The 27,795-nt window shown below is 38.0% G+C and overlaps 1 protein-coding gene and 1 long non-coding RNA gene across 3 annotated transcripts in view; one reads left to right on the top strand and one right to left on the bottom strand.

The window, feature by feature from the left end:
* Positions 1–26,517, top strand: part of LOC122135622 (butyrophilin-like protein 2) — a 55,592-nt gene extending 29,075 nt beyond the window's left edge. The window contains exons 6-12 of the mRNA XM_042715671.1: positions 16,331–16,675; positions 17,371–17,721; positions 18,255–18,341; positions 18,427–18,522; positions 25,524–25,598; positions 26,348–26,403; positions 26,494–26,517. Coding sequence (XP_042571605.1) covers positions 16,331–16,675; positions 17,371–17,721; positions 18,255–18,341; positions 18,427–18,522; positions 25,524–25,598; positions 26,348–26,403; positions 26,494–26,517 — 1,034 coding nt within the window. The remainder of the gene's footprint in view (positions 1–16,330; positions 16,676–17,370; positions 17,722–18,254; positions 18,342–18,426; positions 18,523–25,523; positions 25,599–26,347; positions 26,404–26,493) is intronic.
* Positions 19,885–24,971, bottom strand: LOC122135901. 2 transcript variants are annotated; one of them, XR_006153759.1, is made up of 5 exons: positions 24,699–24,971; positions 22,344–22,397; positions 21,953–22,060; positions 21,677–21,801; positions 19,885–20,833 (listed from the first exon to the last, which is right to left on the bottom strand). It is a non-coding gene; the product is annotated as an uncharacterized LOC122135901 (long non-coding RNA). The 2 variants fall into 2 exon arrangements; XR_006153758.1 differs by lacking the exon at positions 24,699–24,971 and having other exon boundaries at positions 22,344–22,562.
* Positions 26,518–27,795: the final 1,278 nt, after the last annotated feature.

Raw genomic sequence — 27,795 nt, 5'->3', positions numbered from 1 at the left:
ATAGTCCAGTCTGGAGAGAACAAGAGCTTGGACAAGAAGTTGGGTGGCTTGCTCTGACAGGAATGGTCTAATCTTCCTAAAGTTGTATAAGGCAAATCTGCAGGACCGGGTCGTTGTAGCAATATGGTCGGTGAAGCTTAACTGATCATCCATCACAACTCCTAGGTTTCTGACTGTCCTGGAAGGAGTTATGGTTGACGAACCCAGCTGTACAGAGAAGTTGTGATGAAACGATGGGTTAGCTGGTACCACCAGCAGTTCAGTCTTAGTAAGGTTAAGCTGAAGGTGATGGTCATTCATCCAGATAGAAATGTCACTCAGAAAGGCTGAAATGCGAGCAACTACCGTCGGGTCATCTGGTTGGAATGAGAAGTAGAGTTGAGTGTCATCAGCATAGCAGTCATAGGAAAAGCCATGCTTCCGAATGACAGATCCTAATGACGTCATGTAGATGGAGAAGAGAAGTGGTCCAAGTACTTAGCCTTGAGGAACCCCAGTAGCAAGTTGTTGTGACTTAGAAACTTCACCCCTCCAAGACACCATGAAGGATCTATCAGAAAGGTAGGAGTTAAGCCACTGGAGTGCAGTTCCAGAGATGCCCATCTTTCTGAGGGTGGATAGGAGAATCTGGTGATTAACGGTGTAAAAGCAGCAGACAGGTCCAGCAAAATGAGTACGGAGAATTTTGAAGCTGCTCTTGCCAGTCGCAGGGCTTCAGTAACCGAGAGCAGGGCAGTCTCAGTTGAGTGGCCGATTTTGAAGCCAGATTGGTTGCTGTCCAGGAGGTAGTTCTGTACAAGAAACATAGAGAGCTGGTTGAACACAGCTCTTTCAAGTGTCTTTGCAATGAATGGAAGAAGGGATACCGGTCTGTAGTTTTCTAGAAGTGCTGGATTTAGAGATGGTTTCTTCAGCAGTGGGCTTACGAGAGCCTGCTTAAATGCTGAGGCAAATGTTCCAGAGTGAAGAGAGGAGTTGATAATGTGAGTAAGTTAAGGTATAACTGAAGAAGAAATCGCTTGAAGGAGGTGAGTGGGGATCGGATCAAGTGGGCAAGTAGTAGGATGACTGGACAGGATAAGTTTGGAAACGTCCGTCTCTGAGAGTGGAGAGAAGGAGGAGAGAGAGGGTGCATTAGTAGTTGTGAAGTTATCCTCAGTCTGTGGTGTGGAGAATTGGTCGCTGATGGCTCTTGTCTTATTTGTGAAGAAAACTGCAAAGTCGTCAGCTGTAAGAGTCGATGGAGGAGGACGAGGAGGCGGATTAAGAAGAGAAGAGAAGGTTTTGAAGAGTGTCCGAGCGTCACAACAGTTGTCAATTTTGTCATGGTAGTATGATTTTTTAGCAGTGAAGACATTTGCAGAGAAGGAAGAGAGGAGAGACTGATAAACACTGAGGTCGGTAGAGTTTCTTGATTTATGCCATTTCCTCTCTGCAGCCCTGAGTTTAGAGCGATGTTCACGGAGAACATCAGACAGCCAGGGGGCAGATGGGGTGGAGCGTACCGGTCTAGACGATAGTAGGCAAAAGTTGTCCAAGCAAGAGGTTAGAGTGGAGCAAAAAGTGTCCGTAGCACTGTTCGTGTCCAGAGCTGAAAACTGTGAGAGTGAAGGAAGTGAGGATGAAACCACAGAGGATAGGCGAGATGGAGAGATTGAGAGTAGGTTCCGTCGAAAGGTGACCTGCGTTGGAGCGCGTGCCGCTTCAGGAGTAAGTGCTAGGTTAGCAGTAATGAGGAAGTGGTCTGAGGTGTGCAGTGGAGCAACTAAAGAGTTGTCCACTGAGCAACAGCGCGTGTAGATGAGGTCCAGTTGGTTGCCTGATTTGTGAGTCGCTGTAGTAGACACTCGCTTGAGATCAAATGAGGCGAGCAGAGTGTTGAAGTCAGCAGCCTGGGGTTTATCTAGGTGGATGTTGAAGTCACCAAGCAGTACCAGAGGAGTACCATCTTCAGGATAGTTTGATAGCAGCACGTCCAACTCCTCCAAGAAGTTTCCCAATTGACCTGGGGGACGATAAATGACCACAAAGTGGACTTTAACAGGGTGGGTTACAGTAACAGCATGTGATTCAAATGAACCGTTACCTGTAGGTGGTGGTTGAAGATCAAATTTCCAATCTTTTGATATAAGGAGACCAGTACCTCCACCCCTCCCAGTCGTACTAGGGGTGTGGGAACAAGTGAAATGAGTGGAGAGGGCTGCGGGAGTGGCAGTGTCTTCAAGTTTGATCCAAGGAGCACTCAGTGCCATGAGGTTGAGACTGGAATGAGTAGCAATAGAAGAAATGAAGTCTGCTTTGTTAACAGCAGACTGGCAGTTCCAGAGACCAACTGGAATAGAGAGTGTAGTAGTAGAGGTCAGAGGGACAGGCCTTAGATTTGTCAGGCAGGCCTTCCTTCGATGTACATAGCGTGCTCTCCGAGTGTTAGTAGTGATAGTAGAGATCTGAAAGCACATAGTGACTACAAGTGACCAAAATAAGTATTTGAGGATGAGCTGTACAAAAATTGAAGGGGAGAAAAGCAATACTCAAGTGCCCTGTCGGTGTCCTGCTCGGTGGAGTCGCGCAGGTAGAGTCGATGGTCTTTACACTGGTCGGTCTTCACACGAGGAGGCTTCACACAAGGGCTGCCGTGACCGCTGCGACACTTACCAATTATATATTTGCCTGATTACCTGTGATTGAAGTCAGCTGGTCACGCCTCCCTATTTAGCAGACCGAAACTGTCCAGTCCCGCGATAGGCAAACGCAAAACCAAACGCCACTTCACACGTATTTACCAGGGTAAGCCACACAGTAATTAAAGCAAAGTTTTCCTAGCAACGACGATCACGCAGTAGTCTAATGAAAAAACGAGGCAAAACACTTACAAACTGCTGTCCTTATCTGTCGCTCGACTGTTTCTTCTGACAAGCGCTTACAAAACAGCTCTTTAAGTAGTGCTTACTGGCTTTGGTCACGCCTCCCTATTTAGCAGACCGAAACTGTCCAGTCCCGCGATAGGCAAACGCAAAACCAAACGCCACTTCACACGTACCAATTGCTATCTGGTCCCAGCTTACATAGGCTTTCCCCTGTTTATATCATCTGCTGGGTTGATGGAACATAACACCATGTGTGCTGGTCTGTAATGTCCTGGTTCTCAGCGTCTCTGGTTCCAAACACTTTAAATCGGCAAGAGTCTGAATGCAGCCAAGTGAGGACTGTGGTGGAGTCAGTCCACAGAGTGAGTTGGTGTATGGGAAGGTTCAGTTCTGTTCTGACTACTTTAGTAAGCTGTGCCCCAGTCAGTGCAGCACAGAGTTCATTATTAGTGTAGATGCCATTCTTCTAACGATGTAGCAAGTACATTGGGTGTTATTGGAAGTGTTCCTGGTTCCAGTTGACCTAATTAATGCAGCCTAAAAATCCTTTAATGGACTTGAATATTAGAAATGTGTTAGTGTGTTATGTGTAAGCCAGGTTAAAGAGATGGGTCTTTAATTTAGATTTAAACTGACAGAGTGTGTCTGCCTCCCGAACAATGTAAGGTAGGTTATTCCAGAGTTTAGGGCACTAAATAGGAAAAGGATCTGCCACCCGCAGTTGATTTTGATATTCTAGGTATTATCAAATTGCCAGAGTTTTGAGAAGGCAGCAGATGTGGAGGACTATAATGTAATAAAAGCTCATTCAAATACTGAGGTGCTAAACCATTCAGGGCTTTATAAGTAATAAGCAAGATTTTTAAATCTATATGATGTTTAATAGGTAGCCAGTGCAGTGTTAACAGAACCAGACTAATATGGTCATACTTCCTGGTTCTAGTAAGAACTCTAGCTGGCGAGTTTTTGGACACATTAACATTTCTGCATTTGACATTGAGAGCATAGGTCGCAATTTAGATGTATTTTTTAAGATGGAAAAAAAGATGCAGTTTTACAAAAGTCTAGAAATGTGGATTTCTAAGGAAAGATTGCTATCAAATAGCACACCTAGATTCCTTTTTTTTTTTTTGTTAACAACTGTTTATTGAATTTTCTTCTGTGAACAGTAGTATCTGTGAACATTAGTATAAAACAAAAAGCAACTGTGCAAATTTAGAACCCATCCCAACCCGTCCCACCCCCTGGTAGACTTAAGGGTAGAGAAGACAAATAATAAATAAATGCATAAAGTAAAATAAATAATAATAATAAAAATAAATTAAGTAATATTAATACATAAAATACAATAAAATAATATTTAAAAAGTTTTTAGAAAAGAAGACACAACATTAAAAAGATGAATGCCATAAATTAACAGTTTTTACATTAGACCCATGTATACGAGAAGTTGAGAATTCCATCGAGATAATGTCCAACAAATATACTGCCCAGGTTCGTCTGTCCATTGTGTGAGGAGGATTCCAACAGTTGACTAGCAACTTTTTTGCTGCAGTGAGAGCAGCTAACAGTAAACATCTTTGTTGGATGGACAAGGTGAGGTCCCAAAAGTCATTCATGAGAAAATGGCGAGGAGTCAAACAAATCTCAGTACCCAACAAATAAGAAAGGTCCTGTGAGAGCTGAGTCCAAAAAGGAGAGAGAGAGGGGCACTCCCCAAAAAAATGCAAAAATGTGCCTAAAGATCCTTGTGAACAGAGATTAATGTTAGGACAGGGTTAGGCAAGTTCGGTCCTGGAGAGCCGCAGTCCTGCAGAGTTCAGCTCCAACCCTAAAAAAAAAAACCTCACCTGCCTGGAGCCTTAGTAATCCTGAAGACATTGATGAGGTTGTTCAGGTGTGTTTGATTAGGGTTGAAGCTGAACTCTGCAGGACCTAGCCCCAATATGACCCAAAACCCCCAAAACAATCCTAAGTGCAATCTCTGTTCACAAGGATCTTTAGGCACATTTTTGCATTTTTCCTGACTTAGGAGAAGAAGACAGATTCATATGAAAATGTCAAGTAAACCCTATGCAGCAATAACACCTAGATTCCTAACTGATGATGAAGAATTGACAGAGCAGCCATCAAGTCTTAGACCGTGTTCTAGGTTATTACATGCAGAGTTTTTAGGTACTGTAATTAACACCTCTGTTTTTTCAGAATTTAATAGTAAGAAATTGCTTGTCATCTAGTTTTTTAAATCGACTATGCATTCCACTAGTTTTTCAAATTGGTATGTTTCGCTGGGCCGCAAAGAAATATATAGCTGAGTATCATCAGCATAACAGTGAAAGCTAACATCATGTTTCCTGATGATATCTCCCAAGGATAACATGTAAAGTGTGAAGAGTAACAGCCCTAGTACTGAGCCTTGAGATACTTCATACTGCATTTGTGATCAATATGATGCCTCTTCATTCACTGCTACAAATTGATGGCAGTCATATAAGTACGTTTTTAACCATGCTAATGCACCATTAATGCCAACAAAGTTTTCTAGTCTATTCAAAAGAATGTTGTGGTCAAAAGTATCAAACACAGTGCTAAGATCCAATAGCACTAATAGAGAGATACAACCATGATCAGATGTTAACAGCAGGTCATTAGTAACTCTAATTAGAGTAGTCTCAGTACTATGATATGATCTAAATTTTGACTGGAAATCCTCACAGATACCATTTTTCTCTAACAAGGAATATAATTGTGAGGATACTACCATTTTTTAGTATCTTGGACAGAAAAGGGAGATTCAAGATCGGTCTTTAATTAACTAGTTCTTTTGGGTCAAGTTGTGTTTTTTGATGAGAGGCTTAATAACAACCAGTTTGAAGGTTTTGGAGACATATCCTAATGACAATAACAAATTAATAATAGTCAGAAGAGGATCTATGACTTCTGGAAGCACCTCTTTTAGGAGTTAGATGGAATAGGGTCTAACGTACATGTTGTTGGTTTAGATGATTTAACAAGTTTATACAATTCTTCCTCCCCTATAGTAGAGAATGAGTGGAATTGTTCCTCAGGCAATCTATAGCACACTATCTGAGGCAATACTGTAGCTGACGGCTGCATCGTGACAATTTTATCTCTAATAGTATCGATCTTGGAAGTAAAGTAGTTCATAAAGTCATTACTGCTGTGCTGTTTGGAAATTTCAACACTTGTTGATGCTTTATTTTTCATTAATTTGGCCACTGTATTGAATAAATACCTGGGTTTATGTTTGTTTTATTCTAAAAGAGACGAAAAGTAATCAGATTTAGCAATATTTAACACTTTTCTGTAGGATAGGTTACTTTCCCGCCAAGCAATACGAAATACCTCTAGTTTTGTTTTCCTCCAGCTGTGCTCCATTTTCAGGGCTGCTCTCTTTAGGGTGCGATTGTGCTCATTATACCACGGTGTCAGACTGTTTTCCGTAATCTTCTTAAGCGTAAAGGAGCAACTGTATCTAAAATGCTAGAAAAGAGAGAGTCCATAGTTTCTGTTACATCATCAAGTTGTTCTGAGGTTTTGGATATGCTAAGGAATTGGGATAAATCAGGAAGATTACTTACAAAGCAGTCTTTTGTGGTAGAAGTGATGGTTTTACCATACTTGTAACAAGGAGTAGAATTTACAGTTTTAGCTATATGAAGTTTGCACAAGACTAAATAATGATCTGAGATATCATTGCTTGGCTGCATAATTTCAACACCATCAACATCAATTCCATGTGACAATATTAAATCTAGAGTATGATTTTGACAATGAGTAGGTCCTGAGACGTGTTGTCTAACCCCAATAGAGTTCAGAATGTCTATGAATGCTGATCCCAATGCATCTTTTTTTCATTATCAACATGATAATGTTTACGAAGTAGCACGCCCTCTGAAAAATACTGAAAACATTGTTATAATCTGAAGCAACACCTCCCCCATTACCTTTTGGATGTGGCTCATGTTTATAACAGTAATCTTGGGGGTAGACTCATTTAAAATAATGTAATCACTATGTTTTATCCAGGTTTCTGTCAGAGCACATCTAGGTTCTATTCAGTGATCATATCATTTACAAAAAAAGTGCTTTCATAGAAAGGGACCTGATATTCAATAAGCCAAGCTTTATCATTTATTTGTTTTTTTGTTTTTATTTGTTGAACATCAATTAAATTGTTACTCTTAAATTGGTTTGGATGTTTTTTTTTTTTCTAGTTTGGGGAACAGACACAGTCTCTATAGTGTGATATCTAGGTGAAAGAGTTTCTATGTGCTGAGAATTAACTGATTTCTGTGACTTGAGGCGGCCCGCAGATGGTTGGTTTAGACAGTCTGTCTGTTCCTGACCTGGGTCCCAGTTAGTCAAGTACAAACCCTAAGACTATGTGCCATATTTCTAGAGAGAAGAGCGGCACCACCCCAGGAGGGATAAATACCATCTCTTTTCAACAGGTCAGGTCTGCCCCAAAAGCTCGTCCAATTGTCTATGAAATCTATGTTATTCTGCGGGCACCACTTAGACATCAAGCCATTGAGTGATGACAGTCTGCTGTGTATCTCATCACCACGGTAAGCAGGGAGGGGACCAGAGCATATTACAGTGTCTGACATCATGCTTGCAAGGAAGCACCTCCATCTACCAAAGTCTCTCCACTTGTCTGAGAAGATCAGTTTCTGGTGGTGCTATTGAGGTGAAAAGACACTGTTGTTCAGTGACCTCATGTTGCAGGTGTTGTACAGGACCCTGCAAAGTCCAGCCAAGACGAGTCTTGATAGCTGCTGGTTCCCCTGGGGGGCCTAGGCAGATTGCCTCCACTGCCATAATGAGGTGGGGGTAGTCTGATCCAATGAGCAGGACAGGGCGAACTGCCTTTAAATGGCTCAAAGGAAGCACTCTGACGTGGTGGTATTTCTCCCTCAAACTCTTAACCAGGTGGTGTTCAGCAAGACTTAGCTGCTGGGCTGTGAATGCACCCTTTATGTGATTCAGTTCAGGGCTGAGATGGGGGAAGATGTGAAATGACACTGATGCACCCGTGGGCATTTGTAATTCCTGCCTAACTGTGTGAAGTGGTAGATCTTCTGGCTGACCTTTTAGTCCCAGCTATTGAGCAGCATTGTGCAAAAGGATGGTCCTCTCCGATCCATCATCTAAGGTGGCATAAGCTTTCATATTGTGTGCCCTGTTTTGGAGAATGACCTTGACGCTCTTCAGAAGAGCCTTTCGGCTGGCAGGAGGCTTACAAACAAGAAGTATCACATTCATAGTGTTAAGGAGGCAGGCATTAGCAGAAATACCTTCGTTTGGAGTAGTCTTTGGGAGGTCTGCACTCCTGGAATTGATGTAATGAAGGACCAGCAGGTGACGGCTATTCAGTGTTAATTTCGTTAACGAAGACAACAACGAAAAATATTCGTTAACGAACATTTTTTTCTGTGACTAAGATGAGATGCTGACAAGCTAAAAATAATATCTAATGACGAAATTTATGCCGTGTCTTCATTAATTAGACGAGACAGGACTGCAATGTTATTTGAGGACTACCGGACATTCAAAATGCATCCTATAGGCTACTGTCCTTCAAAATGAGCATCCCTGTCATTGGATTGCAATCGGATAAGGGGCGTTTGCATATCTAGTCAGTATAGCAGCCGCAGTGGAAGGATAGGCTAATAAAAAGCAAACCAGCGATCTGAAACAATGGCCTCAGCACCCGAAGGGGTAGGGATAAGGCAACCAGACGTCCCGTTTTTCCCGGGAGTCACAATTCGTTGTCGATTAACTTAAAGTTAGTGAAGGTGGGATAGGTGGAATCATGCTGAAAGAAGTGTTCTCGTGCGCACACGCTCCACTTCCTCATATTCAGCGCGCGATCAGATCTCAGCGCTCAAATACACACACAGCAGTCCAAATGTTTATCTTGTAGAGTATCTCATGTAAATACAGTAGGTTATGGATTAAGTGAACGTGAACAGGTGGGTGAAAACTGAACATGTGTCAGTATTTCATGCATGCCTTCCTTCTTAAAAGGACAGCATTCCAAATTAAATACCTATCTGTCATTAATGTTAACCAACAAAAGATGTTAAATAAATGTATACATGTTAAGTAAAACCTACTGTATCTGAAAAATGAGTTTAATTTGTATCTCTATTGTATTTGTCTTATTGTGCTTCTTTAAAAAAGAATTCAAATTTCTAATAAGCTTAATTGATTTGGTCTAAAAAGAGAAGATTATTTTAGTTTGAAGACTACATATAAAATAGCTACCAAAATAAATTTTGGTAACTACAGTTTGGCTAAAACTATTGAATAAAAGTAATGACTAAAAGTTGACAAAAATGCAATGTCTTTTCGTCGATTAAAACTATGAAAGAATCAAATGACTAAAATGTGATAAAGACTATTAAGCATTTTCGTCTCAAGATAAAGACTAAGACTAAATTAAAAATGCCTGCCAAAATTAACACAATTGATGAAGGAGTGTTTGTGGTGGTCACAGTAAGGGGTCAAAGCCGGTTTGTTGGCCATAAGTGTTATCTTTGTCGATGGAGGTGCTTTCTCTGTGCCAAGCAGAATGGTGGCACTTTTAGCTGATGGCTTAGAGATTACCTTGCATGTTCATGCTGGATATCCACAATGACTGGCACCTACGATACTTGATGTGTCCTCCTGCCCTGGAATTTCATACTCTGGTCACTCTGACAGATCAAGAAGGGTGGTGATTGGCACTTGGTGAGTATGTGCAAAGTGCCAGAAACTTCACCTGAGGTCATGCGGCAGCTTCCGTAGGAGCCGGGAGACATGGAAGCCACACTACAGCTCAAAGGTGCCCTTCCTTCCTAGTTGCTCTAGCATGCCTATGAGGGAACGAACCCTGAGGGCGAAGAGTTGGAATGCATTAAGGTCCCCACTGGCTATGTTTGGACTGTCCATGAGCTCTACTATGTGGTGCAATGTGAGCTGATGCGGCTGTTGTTATTGCTGATCCAGTGCTGCCATGGTCTTTGTGAAGGCTTGTTGTGAATGACTGTATGAATTAGCGATAAACAGGGCATCTTCTTGTTTGAGGTGATCAGTGAGTATTTGAAATTTGAATCTCTCCGTGGCTTTAGCTGGCAGAATGTTCTCCAGAGCTATCTTGAGCCGCAAGACTTCTCTAGGGTTTGGATGTACAAAGTCTGGAACTGTGGGGGTCGGACCTCTGTACATCTGCTCTAGCTCAGGAGGAATTGGACTGGATGCTCTGCATGGCAGGTGAGAGCGTTGGGCGGATTCGAAGGATGGAGGGCCTGCGGTCTCTGGTTCACATGATGCATAATGACTTAGTCTGTAAGACGTCTCAGTTCTAGAATAATAGGTTCTTTCCTACTGGTCTGTAGCCTGTTGAAACGTGTCCCTTTTTTGCTGCATTGTCTGCAGGGTCTGTAGGAGATTGTAATGGGCAAGGCGTAGATCCCTGTTTTCACGCTGGAGGATGCTGGTTTCAGAGCCCCATGGTTCACCGTCAGACCACTGTTGAGGGCTATCAGGCTCTTCGCACAGTAGCTGTGGTGGAGTGATACCAACTGCACTGTCCTCTGGTTCTGGGCTGAGAGGCACTGTAGGATGAAACTGAGAATGTGGTGACATGAGTTCAGGAAACAGCCTTTGGAGAGTGAAACCGCTGAGGTTATAATCCTTATATCGCGCAGGGAGGGCTGTCTTCCTCCTGACAGGCACGACCGGCTCATCCTCTTCATGCTGTGACATATTTTTCATAGTAAATTTGGGGATCTGGCTTAAAGGACCATGTAAAAATTAATGGCTACTGGTAGCTCTTTTTCCTGGTTGTTAATTTGTCGGTTGATAAATCCACTACAGAGTGTCCGGTTACAGACTTTACCACAGATGATCAGGTATGCGGGAATAACCCATTTATTTTCACCACAAATTCAGTACACTGAAAAAATTTAGTTTTTTCATGTTTGTGTGGTTTTCTACAAATTAAAGTTAAAAGAAAAATATGTAAGTACAAATAACTGTGGTCACAATAAATAACAACACAATATCTCCACAAAGAATATATTAAATATGGTGATTAAACAGTCAAATAAGAAGACAAATGTGTCATTATATTGGAAGATGTGCTGCTAGAAATTACTAATAATGAGCAGTTGAAATCTAACACCTCTCAGCGCTAAGGACAGAGATGGAGCCGCTCTGTCTAGAACATTAGGGCACATGCGCCAAAAGAGTGATTAACTCTCTGAAATGAAAGATACATATTACATATAAAGGTACATCTCAACAAATTAGAATATCATGGAAAAGTTATTATTTTTTGTAATTTAATTCAAAAAAGCAAACTTTCACATATTCTAGATTCATTGCACACAAACTGAAATATTTCAAGAGTTTTTTATTTTAATTTTGATGGTTACGACTTGCTGCTTAAGAAAATTTTAAAATTTGTATCTCACAAAGTTAGAATATTTTCTCAAAGATCAATCAAAAAGATTTACAAAACAGAAATGTTCAAGATCTCCAAAGTAGGTTTAATTATGCAGTCAATACTTGGTTGGGGCTCCTTTTGCACAAATTACTGCTTCAATGCGGCGTGACATGAAGGCGATCAGCCTGTGGCACTGCTGAAGTGTTATTGAAGCCCAGGTTGCTTTGATAGTAGCATTCAGCTCCTCTGTATTGTTTGTCAGATGTTACTTGTCTTCCTCTTCACAATACCCCATAGATTCTCTGTGAGGTTCAGGTCAGGTGAGTTGGCTGGCCAATCAAGCACAGTAATATCATGGACAGCAAACCACTTGGAAGTGGTTTCGGCACTGTGGGTAGGTGCTATAGTCCTTCTGCAAAATTAAATCAGCTTTTTAATAAAGCTTATCAGCAGATGGAAGCATAGAGTGCTTCAAAATCTCCTTGTAGATGGCTGCATTGACTTTGGACTTGATAAAATACAATGATACAACACCAGCAGTCGTCAAGGCACCCCAAATCATCACTGACTTCAGAAACTTCACACTAGACTTTGGATTCTGTGCCACTCCAGTCTTCCTCCAGACTCCAGACCTTGATTTCCAAATGAAATGCAAAATTTACTTTCATCTGAAAAGAGGTCTGTTGACCACTGAGCAACAGTCCAGTTCTTTTTCTCCTTACCCCAGGTGAAATGCTTTTTACGTTTTTTTTTTTTTCTGGTTCAGGAGTGGCTTGGTTCTAGGAATGTGACAGCTGTAGCCCATTTCCTTAAGAGCATGATGACTCTTGATGTGCTGATTCTGGCTTCAGTCCACTCCTTGTGATGCTCTTCCAAGTTCTTGAATCGGCTTTACCTGACAATCTTCCCAAGGCTGTGGTCATCTCTGTTGCTTGTGCATCTTTTCCTACCACACTTTTTTCTTCCAGTCAAGTTTATATGAATATATTTTGAGCCAGCCCTTTCAGCAATGACCTTCTGTGACTTACCCTTCCTATGGAGGGTGTTGATGATCGTCTTCTGGACAACTGTCAAGTCAGTAGTCTTTCCCATAATTGTGGTATAAAATGTTCTAAACTAGCCCAAGAGGTACCCAGTATTTATACTCAAAATTAATCAAACTAATCAAGCTCAAAATGGAATATTCTAATTTTTTGAGATACTGAAATTCTAATTTTCCTAAGCTGTAGGTCGTAACCATCAGAAAAAAAAAAAAAAAAAAAAAAAAAAAACTCTTTCAATATTTCAGATTGTGTGCAATGAATCTAGATTATAAGAAAGCTTGCTTTTTTGAATTAAATTACAAAAAATAAATAACTTTTCCATGGTATTCAATTTTTTGGAGATGTACCTGTATACAGGTGCTGGTCATATAATTAGAATATCATCAAAAAGTTGATTTATTTGATTAATTCCATTCAAAAAGTGAAACTTGTATATTATATTCATTCATTAGACACAGACTGATATATTTCAAATGTTTATTTCTTTTAATTTTGATGATTATAACTGACAACTAAAAAAAACTCAAGGAAAATCCCAAATTCAGTATCTCAGAAAATTAGAATATAACTTAAGACCAATACAAAGAAAGGATTTTTAGAAATCTTGGCCAACTAAAGAGTATAAAAATTAAAAGTATGAGCATGTACAGCACTCAATACTTATTTGGGGCTCCTTTTGCCTGAATTACTGCAGTAATGTGGCGTGGCATGGAGTTGATCAGTCTGTGGCACTGCTCAGGTGTTATGAGAACCCAGGTTGCTCTGATAGTGGCCTTCAGCTCTTCTGCATTGTTGGGTCTGGCATATCGCATCTTCCTCTTCCCAATACCCCATAGATTTTCCATGGGGTTAAGGTCAGGCGAGTTTGCTGGCCAATTTAGAACAGGGATACCATGGTCCTTAAACCAGGTACTGGAAGCTTTGGCACTGTGTGCAGGTGCCAAGTCCTGTTGGAAAATGAAATCTGCATCTCCATAAAGTTGGTCAGCAGCAGGAAGCATGAAGTGCTCTAAAACTTCCTGGTATATGGCTGTGTTGACCTTGGACCTCAGAAAACACAGTGGACCAACACCAGCGGATGACATGGCACCCCAAACCATCACTGACAGTGGAAACTTTACACTGGACCTCAAGAAATGTGGATTGTGTGCCTCTCCTCTCTTCCTCCAGGTTCTGGGACCCTGATTTCCAAAGAAAATGCAAAATTTACTTTCATCAGAGCACATAACTTTGGACCACTCAGCAGCAGTCCAGTCCTTTTTGAAGCGAGACACTTCTGACACTGTCTGTTGTTCAAGAGTGGCTTGACACAAGGAATGCGACAGCTGAAACCCATGTCTTGCATAAGTATTTGTGTAGTGGTTCTTGAAGCACTGACTCCAGCTGCAGTCCACTCTTTGTGAATCTCCCCCCACATTTTTGAATGGGTTTTGTTTCACAATACTCTCCAGGGTGTGGTTATCCCTATTGCTTGTACACTTTTTTTCTATCACATCTTTTCCTTCCCTTTGCCTCTCTATTAATGTGCTTGAACACAGAGCTCTGTGAACAGCCAGCCTCTTTCGCAATGACCTTTTGTGTCTTGCCCTCCTTGTGCAAGGTGTCAATGGTCGTCTTTTGGACAACTGTCAATTCAGCAGTCTTCCCCATGATTGTGTAGCCTACAGAACTAGACTGAGAGACCATTTAAAGGCTTTGCAGGTGTTTTGAGTTAATTAACTGATTAGAGTGTGGCACCAGGTGTGTTCAATATTGAACCTTTTCACAATATTCGGTAACACTTTATAATAACTGCACGCTATTAATCATTAGTTAAGCATTAGGAAACAGTTAATCTCATCATTTATAAAGCATTAATAGAAATTAATAAGCAGTTTATAAATACAGATATAAATGCTTTATACTTGATTTAAAAGAATATCTATAATGTATTTAATAATTGTTTTTTCATACTTTATTAATGATCAATTTATCATTTCTAAATGAAGTATAGCATTATTTACACACCAGTTATTAAGGAGTTGTCAGTGGTTCATAAGATCACTTAGAAATTGTAAGTAAATGATTAATAAACTATTTAAATGTGCATTCATACATCTTATTATTCAGACATATAGTAATAGATACTTAGAGTGTTAATAAATGGTTTATTAACATGTATTTCTACTGTAATTCAGGGTTAATTCAGGTAGTTATAAAACATATGTAGTTGTTAGTTAACTATTTTTGTGAGCTCATCTAAAGTGAGGACTATTTATGCCTTGCAAAGCTTTTACAAATGAGATTTAAAGGCTGTTAATATTTCTATGTTCTGTATCACTGTGTTGTGTTTGTTTCCTTTTCCCTGTTTAGAAGATAACTGAGCCTTTGAATATCCTTTATAAATGCTTTACAAGGCATAACTAGTCCTCACTTTAGATGAGCTCACATAAATAGTTAACTGACCACTACTAAATGCTTTATAACTACCTGAATTTACTACATTTACTTACAATTTCTTGTGATCTTATGAATCACTGGCAACTCCTAAATAACTGTTTTGTAAATAATGCTATACTTCATTGAGAAATGATAAATTGATCATTAATAAAGTATGACAATAAAATTATTAAACACATTATAGATATGCTTTTAAATCAAGAATAAAGCATTTATATCTGTATTTATAAACTGCTTATTAATGTCTATTAATGCTTTATAAATTATGAATTATCTGTTTACTAATGCTTAATTAATGATTAATAGTGTGCAGTTATTATAAAGTGTTACACAATATTCTAATTTTCTGAGATACTGAATTTGGGATTTTCCTTAGTTGTCAGTTATAAACATCAGAATTAAAAGAAATAAACATTTGAAATATATCAGTCTGTGTGTAATGAATGAATATAATATACAAGTTTCACGTTTTGAATGGAATTAGTGAAATAAATCAACTTTTTGATGATATTCTAATTATATGACCAGGACCTGTATATTAAATAAACCATATGATGATTAAATGGCACATAGATTTAGTCTTCTAAACATAATGGTAATATATGTGAGGAAACTAGTATGTGAATAAACACGAACATCTTTACACGCTAGTTTGTCTTTGTCACTTGCATACATTAACTTATAAACATTCGGAGCAGTTAAACGTTCACAAACAATGTAGAAAGCAATGGATGAACAGACTGTTACTTACTTTATAAACATGCACACAACTTTAGCAAAGATAAATCGCTACAGTACTGCAAGCATCCATCAGCTTTCCTGATCTGTCTAACTCAGTTCGGTGGGCGGGACCTGCGCATCCTGCCCGGAGCACTGATTGGCTCACGGAATGGATGCTGCGTGAGTCGGCTGTAGTGTATTGCAAGGAAAACTAAGACACATGAATATCACATGTGTGTGGCCTTTTTTACATTTGGGCTGGTTGTTGTGATCAAAAAACAAAAACAAAAAATAATACAGTTATAATACTGTATGTTACATCCTATGAGACAGCCTGTGATCACTAGATTTTCACTCACATGCTTAACATTTGGTCTGGTTGTTTCGATCAGAATAAAATAAATAAAAAAAATTAATACAGTCACAATACTGAATGTTATATCCTATGAGACAGCCCATGATCACTAGATTTTATACAGGTGTTACTAATGATTTTGTAAATGGTGATCAGCAACCAAATATTGTATATAGTGTGGCCGTTACAGCCTTTTGCCTTGGCGTGACTTCTCACCTTTTGCCGACGATGCAAATTCAAAGTACAATAACTTCAAAATAGGAGTAAAATTAATGTTTGAGCTCTTTTATTTTATTATTATTATTATTATTATTATTATTATTTATGTAGTTTATTATTTATGTATTATTTATGTAGTAACAGTTTCACACTCTAGCGAGATAAGGTCTTTTCCCTTATAGAAAGTTCTATATATAACATTAGAACCATTGTGTATGTTCCTTTTTAGAGTTCAAAGTGAAAAGTTCATCTGTTCATCAGACAGTGGCCCTGGGAGGTTCAGTGGGTTTATTATGTCGTGTTGACAAAAACTTGTTACAGAACAGTCTGAAGGTGGAATGGAAAAGAGCAGACTTAGAGACTCTGGTTCATCTGTATCAAGATGGTCAGAGTCGACTAAACAAACAGGACAAAGATTATCATCACAGAGCTCATTTTTTAAACAAGAAGATTAAAGATGGAAACTTCTCCCTTCGTCTGGAAAAACTGAGCGCTGAAGATGCTGGAAAATACAAATGTAAAGTTTTCATTGACGAGGAATGTGTGCATTCAGCAGACACAGAGGTGATACTGGGTAAGTGGAAAATAACTGGACTTACTATTGTAGCCCTGATCCATATATGATGTAAATTTAAAAATTGTATTTCCAGATGAACATTATGGTCATTTCAGGCATAAATATAATTCTCTGATATTGTTATGCATCTCTGGACTGCTCATGTTTTAAATATTCAGTTTGAAAGTACAACTTAAAAACACATTTCTGGAACTAAGATGCTTTAGTTATGGTGTATGTGTCTGAGAGGTGTTTCATACTAAATTAAAAATAGCTCTAAAATAATGTCATTAACTGATATATTCAACAACAAAAAAAAATAAAGAAAGAAATAAAAAAAATAAAGAAAGAAAAAAGTTAAACCACTAAAATATACTTTTGTGGAGAGAAAAAAAGGAACAGTTGCCACAACAATCTCCACAAAAGATTGTATAGAAAACAGGACCGTAAAAAATAATGTAGACTGTTTCACATACAGTACATAATTATTAATTTCTACTCATGAATATCTATCTGCTGTTATGTTCTTTAAATAATGATTTCCATTGTAGTAAGATAACAAGAGGAGAAAACAAACAATAGGGTCCTGCATCTTCTGTACCCTTAATACATGAATACTCAAATAAGGAGGATTTATGCACAAAGTCATTATTGTTCATTTGCCTAAACAGATATATCACTTTATGTTTTTTTTTTGTTTTTTTTTTTTTCAGGGTTTAATGTTAAATGTTCTCGTCACACACCTGCATTTCTGGGAGCTTCAGCAGTTTTGCCCTGTTATGTTGAAGAACTCTCATCAATGGAGGGTCTGAAGGTGGAATGGAGAAAAACAAACTCAGACGCTCTGGTTCATCTGTATCAAGATGGTGAGAGTCGACCAGAGGCCCAGCACAAAGATTATCATCACAGAGCTCATTTCTTTACTGATCAGATTCAACATGGAAACTTCTCCCTCCGTCTGGACAATCTGAGAGCTGAAGATGAGGGACGATACACATGTAGAGTTTACACCAAAAAGGAATATGTAATTTCAGCTGAGTCAAAGTTGATACCGAGACTACAAGGTAAGTCAGCGGATAAAAAATATGAATGAATAGATTTATGTAATTGTTTTAGTTTAAATATACATTATATGTGTGTTTCCAAATAAATATAGTGTCTTTCCCCCAACACGTCACTGAGATCTAGAATAAATAAAAACACGTAACAAACTTGTACTTTTCTCTGCTGTTTATTCCGATGCCAATCAAAAAAGACAAACAGTATTAAATGTTCATTTACATCCGTTTATGACTTTAAAAAATATTATAGTCATTTTTACATTGTACATAAATTTAAATTGCCTGCATGTAATTACATCTGGAAAAACATTGTTGAACATAACCTGACTAACCTTACCATAAACCTAACCTTAACCCTAACCCAATACGTATCTTCACCTCAGTAGCAGTTATTGTGAATCTTATAAGAGTTTTGCAGAACATCATGTAACATACATTGCCATTTAAGACAACCAATATAAAGTGGGACCAATATTTCATTAAAACATAATTTAACCATTTGACTTAATTTTAGTTATTTTGTATTTTCTCTCTAGATCTATTTTTCTATCTTCAGATGTTTCTAGTTTTCTGTCCAAATATTCTGATGTTTCTTGCTTTTGTCCTTTGGGGTGTTTCTGAAGGTAAGCGTTTCAGTATTGGCTATTGAAGCAGTATATCGTCAGTAAAATATTTGAATGGAGCTAATATTATTTGGTTTTGTTTTAGGGTCTCTGAATGAGTCAGTCTCTTGTTGTGCTCTTTATTTTCTGAGGCCTCTCTTGTTGCTTTGGGTGGCTCCATATGTACATGAGTTCATCACAGGTATGATTCATTTGATCAGTTTACTAAAGAGATCAGAAAATTAAGGTTTAACTTTATTTTGATGGTCCCTTTAACACATTATGTTGCCTATAAGTAATGTTGCACCTGCTCTACTAACTCCCATTAGAGTGTTAGAATATAAGTAGACTGGTAGGCAGGGCCGTAGCTGGGGTTTGCCGGACAAATAAATAGAACAAAAATACAAATGAAACAATGTTTTAGTTTTTTTTTCAAGTTTGTAGGTGTTTAAAGGGGTGGTTTGATTGCGATTTCACTTTTTTACTGTTAGTTGGTATGTAATGTTGCTGTTTGAGCATAAACAATATCTGCAAAGTTGCAGTGCTGAAAGGTCAAATTCTGGTAGTTTAATGCCTACAAAAACAGCTGATAAGGGACTACAACAAGCTTCTTCCCAGGTCCGTTACATCACGAACCCAGATAAACCCCGCCCCCAGGAACGCGCAACAAAGGGGACGAGGCCATGTTGTGCTGCTTTAGAGAAGAGGAAGAGAAAACTAGGGGTGCACGTAAAAATCTGTATATTTATATCACTCGCGATTCTGTCTTCTAATGATTCTAATGGATTCACAAGTTTCAAAACCAATGTTCTAAAGCAGCGGTTCTTAATACTGTTCCTTGCGTCGCTCTGCTCTCTCTCTCTCTCTCTCTCTCTCCCTCTCTCATTCAGATCGTCAGATCAGCTCCAACAAACTGTTCTATTTATACACTTATTTTCACATAGCAATGAGAAGCGTTATACATGGACGCCTATGGTTGCTGTGCTGTATTAAAGCTTTAATCAGAGTAAAACTGTATATTAGAAGCTAACAGAAGCAGTAGCATTTACAAACAACAACGTATCTAAAAGTATGAGACAACAAAAAACAATCATACTATCAAGAGCCATGCTTGCACAGGTTCTGCACGATCCCCTTCATTAATATTCTCTGCAACTTAATCAAGTGATAAACAATATAGAGGGCATCATTGTTTACAATACAACTGGAGCACATTCTGAGCTTGAGGAGTGAGATGTTCAGATGCGCTCTAGAGGCGGTTTAGCGAATCACAACTGAGCCAGCTGACCAATCTCAGCCCATTGCGTATTTCTGAGGTAGAGGCTTCATAAAATCAGGAAATTACTCGAGGCGTTTGTCAGAGAAGGGACAGATCATTGTGGAATGAAGGTAAATTATGTGAAAAATAATGCATAAAAAAAAAAAAAAATTAAAGCATGAACACATGTTAGACTGTACCCCATTAACATAATTAAGCCAAGAAAAAAAAAAAAAAACAAAAAAAAGTCTACCACACCATTAAGGTAAAAAAACGAATAATCAAAAAATAACAGCATTGCACACAGAAAAATGATGGGTTAAAAATAACCCAACTTGGGTTGTTTTATAACCCAACCTCTGGATCAATATTGCACCAGACCAACAGTAGTTAATTTGACCCAGCAAGATGGGTTGGTCATTTTTAACCCAACAGATGAGTTAAATATTCTACCCAAATTCTGGGTCAAATTAAATACAATTATGGGTTTATTTAACTACATATTTGTTAAATAGTGTACCCAAATGCTGGGTCAAATTAGTTACAATTCTGGGTTGATTCAACTACATATTAAGATGGGTAAAATTAACCCATATGCCAGATTAAGTCTAACACATTACACTACAATTTAAGAAAATAAATTGCAATAGACTACCCATATAAAACTGTGAAACTACAAACCTAGAACAGAATACATGCTAGATTTATGCATATATTATGCAATAAACACTTAAACAATACAAGAACAAAACAATGGAATCTTTGAAAAAATTTATTACATTAATATCGACAATACAGTGGAACTGGTGCAGTTCACTCAGGTTGGAAAACATGCAGAGCAAAACAATTTCGATTGAACTGGCTGAACATTCAACAGGCCAACAGTCAGCAGCTCTATAGTGAAAAAATTCAAATTCCTAAATGCTGTTTTTAAGAGCCATTATATCTACTTGCAAGCAAGTATTCTAGTTTGAATAAACTTAACCATTTTAGACTTCCCCCCTGGGATTTCATATATCACATTCTGTATGAATTCCCACACATGTTCACACTGCTTTGGGTATTCAATGTCAAAGACAAAGAATGCCTTGAAGCAGACATCAGTGGCCCAAAGCAGTGTTTCTTGTTCCAGGGCCTGTCCAGCTATTATTACGAAGGCCTGAAATGCACTCTGATCATTTCCCAGCGTCAGGATGTGGGGGCAAGGCTTGCATGCCTTGGCCTCATGAAGGTACTCCACCATGTTTATTCCAGGCTAAAAAAGAAAATACAAGAGTGCGAGAGTGCGAGTGAGTAAGGACCAAATGTCTACCGACTACTATAGTAGAATTAAAATACAGACATTGTGAGGACCATTTTCCTGGTCCTCACTAGAGAAATGACTGTTTTATGATAAAGTCTAGTTAGCTTTACAATTTGGAAAAAATTCAGTGCATTTCTACTTCAAAAAGTTGAACTGTAATAGTCTACATTTCATTGCACATAACAAAATATTCCAAACCTTTTTTGACTAAGTCTTAGAGCATATAGCTCACATTACAGAAAACAATTAAAAAAAGGATTCAAAGCTCAATTGACCTAAAAAGCCATAAATTGATTGATGATCTAACATTACAATAAACATGCTCAGAAAATGCGTGCAGCCCACCTATCTGACTATCCTATCTGGCCGATAGGTCGCAGGGTTAGGCAGTCAGATAGGTGGGCCGCAAATGCTTTGTAGATTTAGAAGACTTCTTTAGAGTCAATCTCATGGAGTCAGGTCCAAATGGGTTAAAATACAAAAGTGTCCACCTCCCTAAATATGTTAATTTCTGCACTTAATACTTTGTTGGTGCCTGTTTTAGAACAAATGACTGCATCAGTGCGGTGTGGTACAGAGGTAATCAGCCTGTGGCACTGCTGAGGTGTTCTAGGATGCTTTGATAGTGACCAACAAGTTGTAAGCTTGTAGAACAGCTAATACTGTCAGGCTATATTTGATGCCTGTCCCCAAAAGTATAGTAAAACAAACCTGGATATGCATGTGTGCGAGCTGAGCTCAGATATGTTGATAAAATGAATAAAGTTTCCCCTTTAGATGTGCTTGAGGACTTACAGGCTTATGGTCGATGAAGGCCAAGCCGCATTCCTGAATGATGTGGCGAACTACTTTCACACCTTTGTAAGTTGTAGGTGGAAGCAAGGCTGGCAACTTCCTCAGGGCAAGTTCACCAACACCATCTGTAGGAAGACACAGGTGTCAATACGATGTGAAATACCATACCTGTGATTTCACAATCCCTCCAATTTCATCACATAAAATTGCATAAATATCCCGCATGTTCCATCGCATTCCCTGCATTTACAAGATCTGCTGACAAGAATATATTACCTGGTGTTAATCCATCCAGGGGCAATATCAGCTTCCCCTCCTGTTTTAGGATCAACTGGTTGATGGTAGCCTCATCTAAAAGAAAACTCTCTTCATCAATCCCCTCCTCTGAAAGACAAAAAAAGAAAACACAAAGACATCTTTTTTACAACAGAGGAGTACAAAACAAAAATGTATGGGTAATTCAATGAAAGATATAGTAATAAACATGCATATTCCATCATTTGTTATTACAAAATAGAATGACGCACTGAAAGCCTACAAAAGACATGTGCCCTATGGAAGCTATTGAAAAAAAGAGGAAATTATATTTCATAAGAATTCATGTCTGAAAAGGGCTTGAGTAGTAATGCAGACTCGATATGCGGTGGATGGGAAAAATATTTCTTACCTTTAAATCTTTCGACAAGGTCTGTCAGTGTTAATGACAAAGCTGTCCATTGATCTGAAACAAACACAAAAAGAGCTTAAGCAAAAATACAATTGCTATTGTATTAACTATTCATATGTCACCATGCAAAAGCAATGCAGACTATAGCAGCAGAAATGTAAAACAATGTGAAGATACCAGCCATATCATCAAGCATCACTAATATATAGAGAAAACAATCCTCCCTCTCTCTATACAATTCATATGACAAATTGCATACATGTAAAACTTCACAATAAAATTCACAACAACACACATCACAGCCCACAGCACACACAAAAATATTAAAAAAAACATTAATATAATATATTTCTTGATGTTACAGACCCCGCGCAGAAGGCCAAGTAGACAAATAAGACAGTTCTGCAAAATAAGTGCACCCGATCTTTATATGTATACATAACTTAATAAACCAAACACAATCGAATTAAACGCATTTCACAATCACCTCGTGTTACAGCGTTCACAAAATGGCGGGCAGTCTGCATATCAACATATTCACAACCCCGAACGTCATTAAGTTACCCAAAATATCTGCGGTATGAACATATACATTTGCATTACAGATCTCGTGTACATATTATCAAGTTGTTGTAACAATAATACCTGCAAAATAACAGGAAAAGTCCGTGTCACGTCGCACCAGTTGCTCAGCAGATGTAAGGGCGCGGGCGCGCACACAGCGCCTATATCAGAGTTAGAGTTGTGACGTTCGCGAACGAACCGATTCTTTTGAACGGCTCATAAACATGAACGATGGGAGCCGAGTCGCTGCTGGAGGGGAGCCGTTCTTTCTGTCGTTCTTTTTTTCCTATGCGTGTTTCACACAGATGCACACAAATGAGCTCCTCCGCGAGACAGAACAGTTATAGGGGGAGGGGCGCACCCCAGCGCAGGCCAACCCTTTATAGCGTGATGATATTAGTTATTAGTTGTACACGCATCCTTCACGTGAGTACTCCAGTGGAAAAAAAAAAAGTTTACAGTAGTAATAGTATGTAGTATGTAGACATTTCCATTTTATTTATTCTAATTTTATCTACTTTAAATATTTTTTGTTTTCTATCAAAATGTTCTTGTGTGATAACAATATTCTTGTGTGGAAGTGTTTGTAGTAAAAGCTGTTTTGCACAGCAATTCATTGCAGTCGGCTTTGTTTTTTGATGTTTATTTGTGAGTAGGTATTGTATGAATAACATAAGTCAACGTAGCTTTACACACACACACACACACACACACACACACACACACACACACACACACACACACTTTGTACTAAAGGTAAATCCAAAATAGTGATGTCACTGTCTAAGCAGAGGAATTTGTGCAACCCCATGGAATATAGTCCACACATGACAAATGAGGTAATAATCAATATTTCCAGAATAATTCAAACTCAGATATTGGTGTGTGATATCTGAGTTTTAATTATTTGACTACAAATCTCACCTCATCATTCCTCCCAGTGATTATTTCCAGCATAAACTGAGATGCCCCCAAGCTGGCTTCTTAAAACTGACTAAATATTTAAAAAGAGCCAAAAGAGCCGTTCTTTTGAACGGCTCTTTGAAAGGAACGGATCGCGAAGATCCGGATCCCCTCAAAGAGCCATAAATCCCATCACTAATCAGAGTCCTATCATTCAGTTTTCAAAATAAGAGTCCTGGTCTCTCACCACAACAGACTATTCTAACCTTTACTGATTTACTTTCAAGTCCCAAATCTCTTACAGTTCACATGAATAAAAATAAACTTTTCTTAAAGTATAAACTTTACACAAAATGTGCACATACTTTGGGGTGTCACATCAACCCTTCACTCAAGTGGCCAGGCCGCCAATTTTAAATAAGAATTTGTTCTTATCGATTGTGGGTCACCACATAACAAGACAGATCAAATTATCTCACTGTTTTTACATATTTTAATCAGTCAAACACTGTGTTATGCCTTCACATGTCACATTAAAAGCTTCAGGAAAAACAAGCGCGTTCGTTTATAGCCAGTTAAAATAATATAGCTATCAAAGGAACTAACTGGCCAATCACCTGGCTAGCATGAAACTAGCTGGCAAATTAGCCTGTCGAATTCAATAAACATGACTATATGCCCATGGGCATTATGAACTTGTTTAATTAATTCATTAATATAATTCAGACCAAACGGATAAGCTGTAGGCTATCCGTGCTTCTATGATAATGGCTAACGTTAGCTACATCGTTAGCCAAACCAACCAACTAGCCTCGACAATATAAAGGTACTACTTTAATTGGTAATGCAACACAGACAAAGTAAATTAGACATGCAGTGTACACATACCTTTTATTATGTATTCGCCTCGCTGGATGATCAGTCAGGTTCTCTGCTGTGACGAGCGCTCGGTGTGTGGACTCTGGTGATGATGTGATGATGAGGTTCGAAGCACAAACAACCCACGTGCTGGGTCAACCGATATAAGTTGGGTTGATGGATTTTGACTCAACGCATGAGTTGCACAAAATAACCCAAATTCCATATAAATAACCCATAATGGGTAAAGCATTTCATAACCCAGCGGTTGGGTAGATTAAATAACCCAGCATTCATGTCTTCACTGTATAAATTAAATATAGATTAATTCTTGTTAAAACTACTAAGTAATTCAGTCAATTCATTAATTCAGTGAGTGATTTTCTCTTTTTTTAAGAGAGAATGCATGGATCCAACGTAATGATACACATCTGATTTCTTTCTCAACTGTTTATGTTCACTTAAGACAACTGACAGTTTTTTGAGGATACTTGCCAAGAAAGGTATTTCAACATAATTGTGTATGTATTTGTTGATTCAAGTGCAAGAAGAGGCACAGCTCAATTCAGTCTTTAAGGGATGTGAGATGTGGCTCTCTGCGTGTGCGCTGTATGCACTCTAATGAGAGTTAGAAGACATGTAGGTGCAACGTTACTTATTGTCAACAGAATGTTCAAAAGGGACCATCAAAATAAAGTGTCACAAAAATGGATATTAATGCCCAGATGTTGAAACATCTTTATGTGTGTGATTTACCAAAAGAAAGTTGATTAAAACTTTAAATTTACATTGTGTTGTAGTGTTTCGGTATGTTGATGTTGTGATTGTAATCATTAAGTATTTTCTGTTTTACAGGCTACACTGCAACATGGATTCTGAATTACAATTCTGTTGTAGAATATATTGTTCTTTTAGTTGTTGTTTATTCAGGTAAATGCCCATCATTATCATAAACACATTAAAGTGCACATTAATGGAAATAAACAAAAAATTTGCTTAGAATTTGAATGTAGTATTCTGAATATTATTCCGCAAATCTGAAACAGTAACACAACATGAATCATAATGCAGAAAGATTAAGCAGCTCTACATGGTACCTATTTTATTATTATCATAGATATTATATGTGTTCAGTGCTGAATCTTTGTATGTTTATAGGACTGAATTTATGATCTTATTGATTATAATATATAGCAATTGGATTATTGAAATAATATGATATGATATAATATAACAAAGACAGTCACTGTAAATTATAATACAGCAAGATGTTGTACATAAAAACCATCAGTTAAATGATAAGAGTGTTTTGTCAGTTGCAGTTGTGTCCTAATGGTTAGAGAATGGGACTTGTAATCCGAAGGTTGTGGGTTCAGGAATTATAGGTGGAGGGATTGAATGAACAGCACAGTTTCCCACCTTCAGTAACTTGAGCAAGGCACTGAACCCCTAATTGCCACAACAAACGGCTGCCCACTGCTCCGGATGTGAACTCACTATGTGTGTGTGTTCACCCCTCACTGCTGTGTATATGTACTTGGATGGGTTAAATTCAGAGCACAAATTCTGAGTATGGTACACCATACTTGGCTACACATCATGTCACTTTCACTTTCCGACCTGTATTCATATTTTGGTTGTGATTTGATAATAGTTCCTTTTATCTTTCTTTCTTCCAGCTCTTTTTGCAAGTGTTTGGGAAAAACTTGTGAATTATGCTGAGTTTGACAGATTCGTGATAATAGCCCTGTTTTTAATATTGTTTATGTGCTGCATTTGCAAAATCATTTACCGTAAGTATTTCTGTGTGTTTTATTCCTGTCAGTCATCAGATACAATGAGTGAATGAGATTAAATGTTTCATTAGATTCACACTGATCTGAACACTATAGATTAGGGGTGTCAAACTCAGTTCCTGGAGGGCCGCAGCCCTGCAGAGTTTAGATTAAATCCTAACTAAACGCACCTGATCCAGCTCATCATGTCCTTCAGGCTTATTTAAAAACTGCATGGTATGTGTGTTGGAGCAGGGCTACGGCCCTCCAGGAACCGAGTTTGACACCCCTGCTATATATAGTATTCGATTCAGTAGTATTAATACATTAGATTTTTATATTAAAATGCAAACATGTTTTATTGTACAGATCTGATATTGTAGTTTTCAGTTGTCATAGAAAAAGTACATATTGGTGTTTTTTTATTATATTTCATAAATATTTTTATATTTCATATCAAATATTTACTCGGTTCACCTGCTTTTGTTGTTTATTTTACTGTTTATTTATTTATTTTATTCTGTCCTGTTTTTCTGGAATTATAATTACTTAAAACTGAATCAAATAAGATGTTAATTATTGAAAATGTTTCTCATATAGTTTTAGTTAAAGAGGTTGGAAACAAAACAGGACAAATACTTAAAATATTTGACATCATGGCTGAAATGATCTTTGAAATTCTGCCTACTTTACAATTCATTCTCATGTTCTACATGTTTGGACCTACCAAAGCAGGTGAGTTAATAATTATAATGGTTTGTGTTCATTTTATTGAGGGTTCAGATTAACACATTTGGACATTATATGTTCATTCTTCTATAGAACCATTTTAACACACTCTTTATTCACAGAAACTGATGTTAATTTATGGTTTACTTGTTGAATTACAATATCCAGTATTAACATAATTACTGTCCTTTTTTTCAGGTTTCTGTATTGTTGTCCTTTTACCAGTATTACAAGTGATGACAAATGACAGATGGTTTTAAAAGATGCAGATGTGCGCTCGGCTGTAAGTATTTGATTTATTCTCATATGATCTCTGTTTAACTTGATCAATATATCTGTTATATTGATCCTCTATAGAGAAAAAAAAAAACATATTACAATAATCTGATGGAATTTTCACTGTAACAAAGTGCTTTAATGTGTTTTATCTTAAATTCCTGTAATAATCAAAGAGAATAATATTTATTTTACATAGGATGAGTTTACTTCATGAATTTCATACATTCATACATGCATCTGTTTGCAGGCTGCAGTCTGTTATTTACAGTGTTGACACCTTAATTTTAATGACAGCACATCTTTTTTCTAGTTTAGTTATGATGCATGTAGACATGCAAATACTG

This window comes from Cyprinus carpio, chromosome A3, assembly GCF_018340385.1.
Source record: "Cyprinus carpio isolate SPL01 chromosome A3, ASM1834038v1, whole genome shotgun sequence".
Classification (NCBI taxonomy): Eukaryota; Metazoa; Chordata; class Actinopteri; order Cypriniformes; family Cyprinidae; genus Cyprinus; species Cyprinus carpio.
This window is presented reverse-complemented; position numbering and strand designations above follow the sequence as displayed.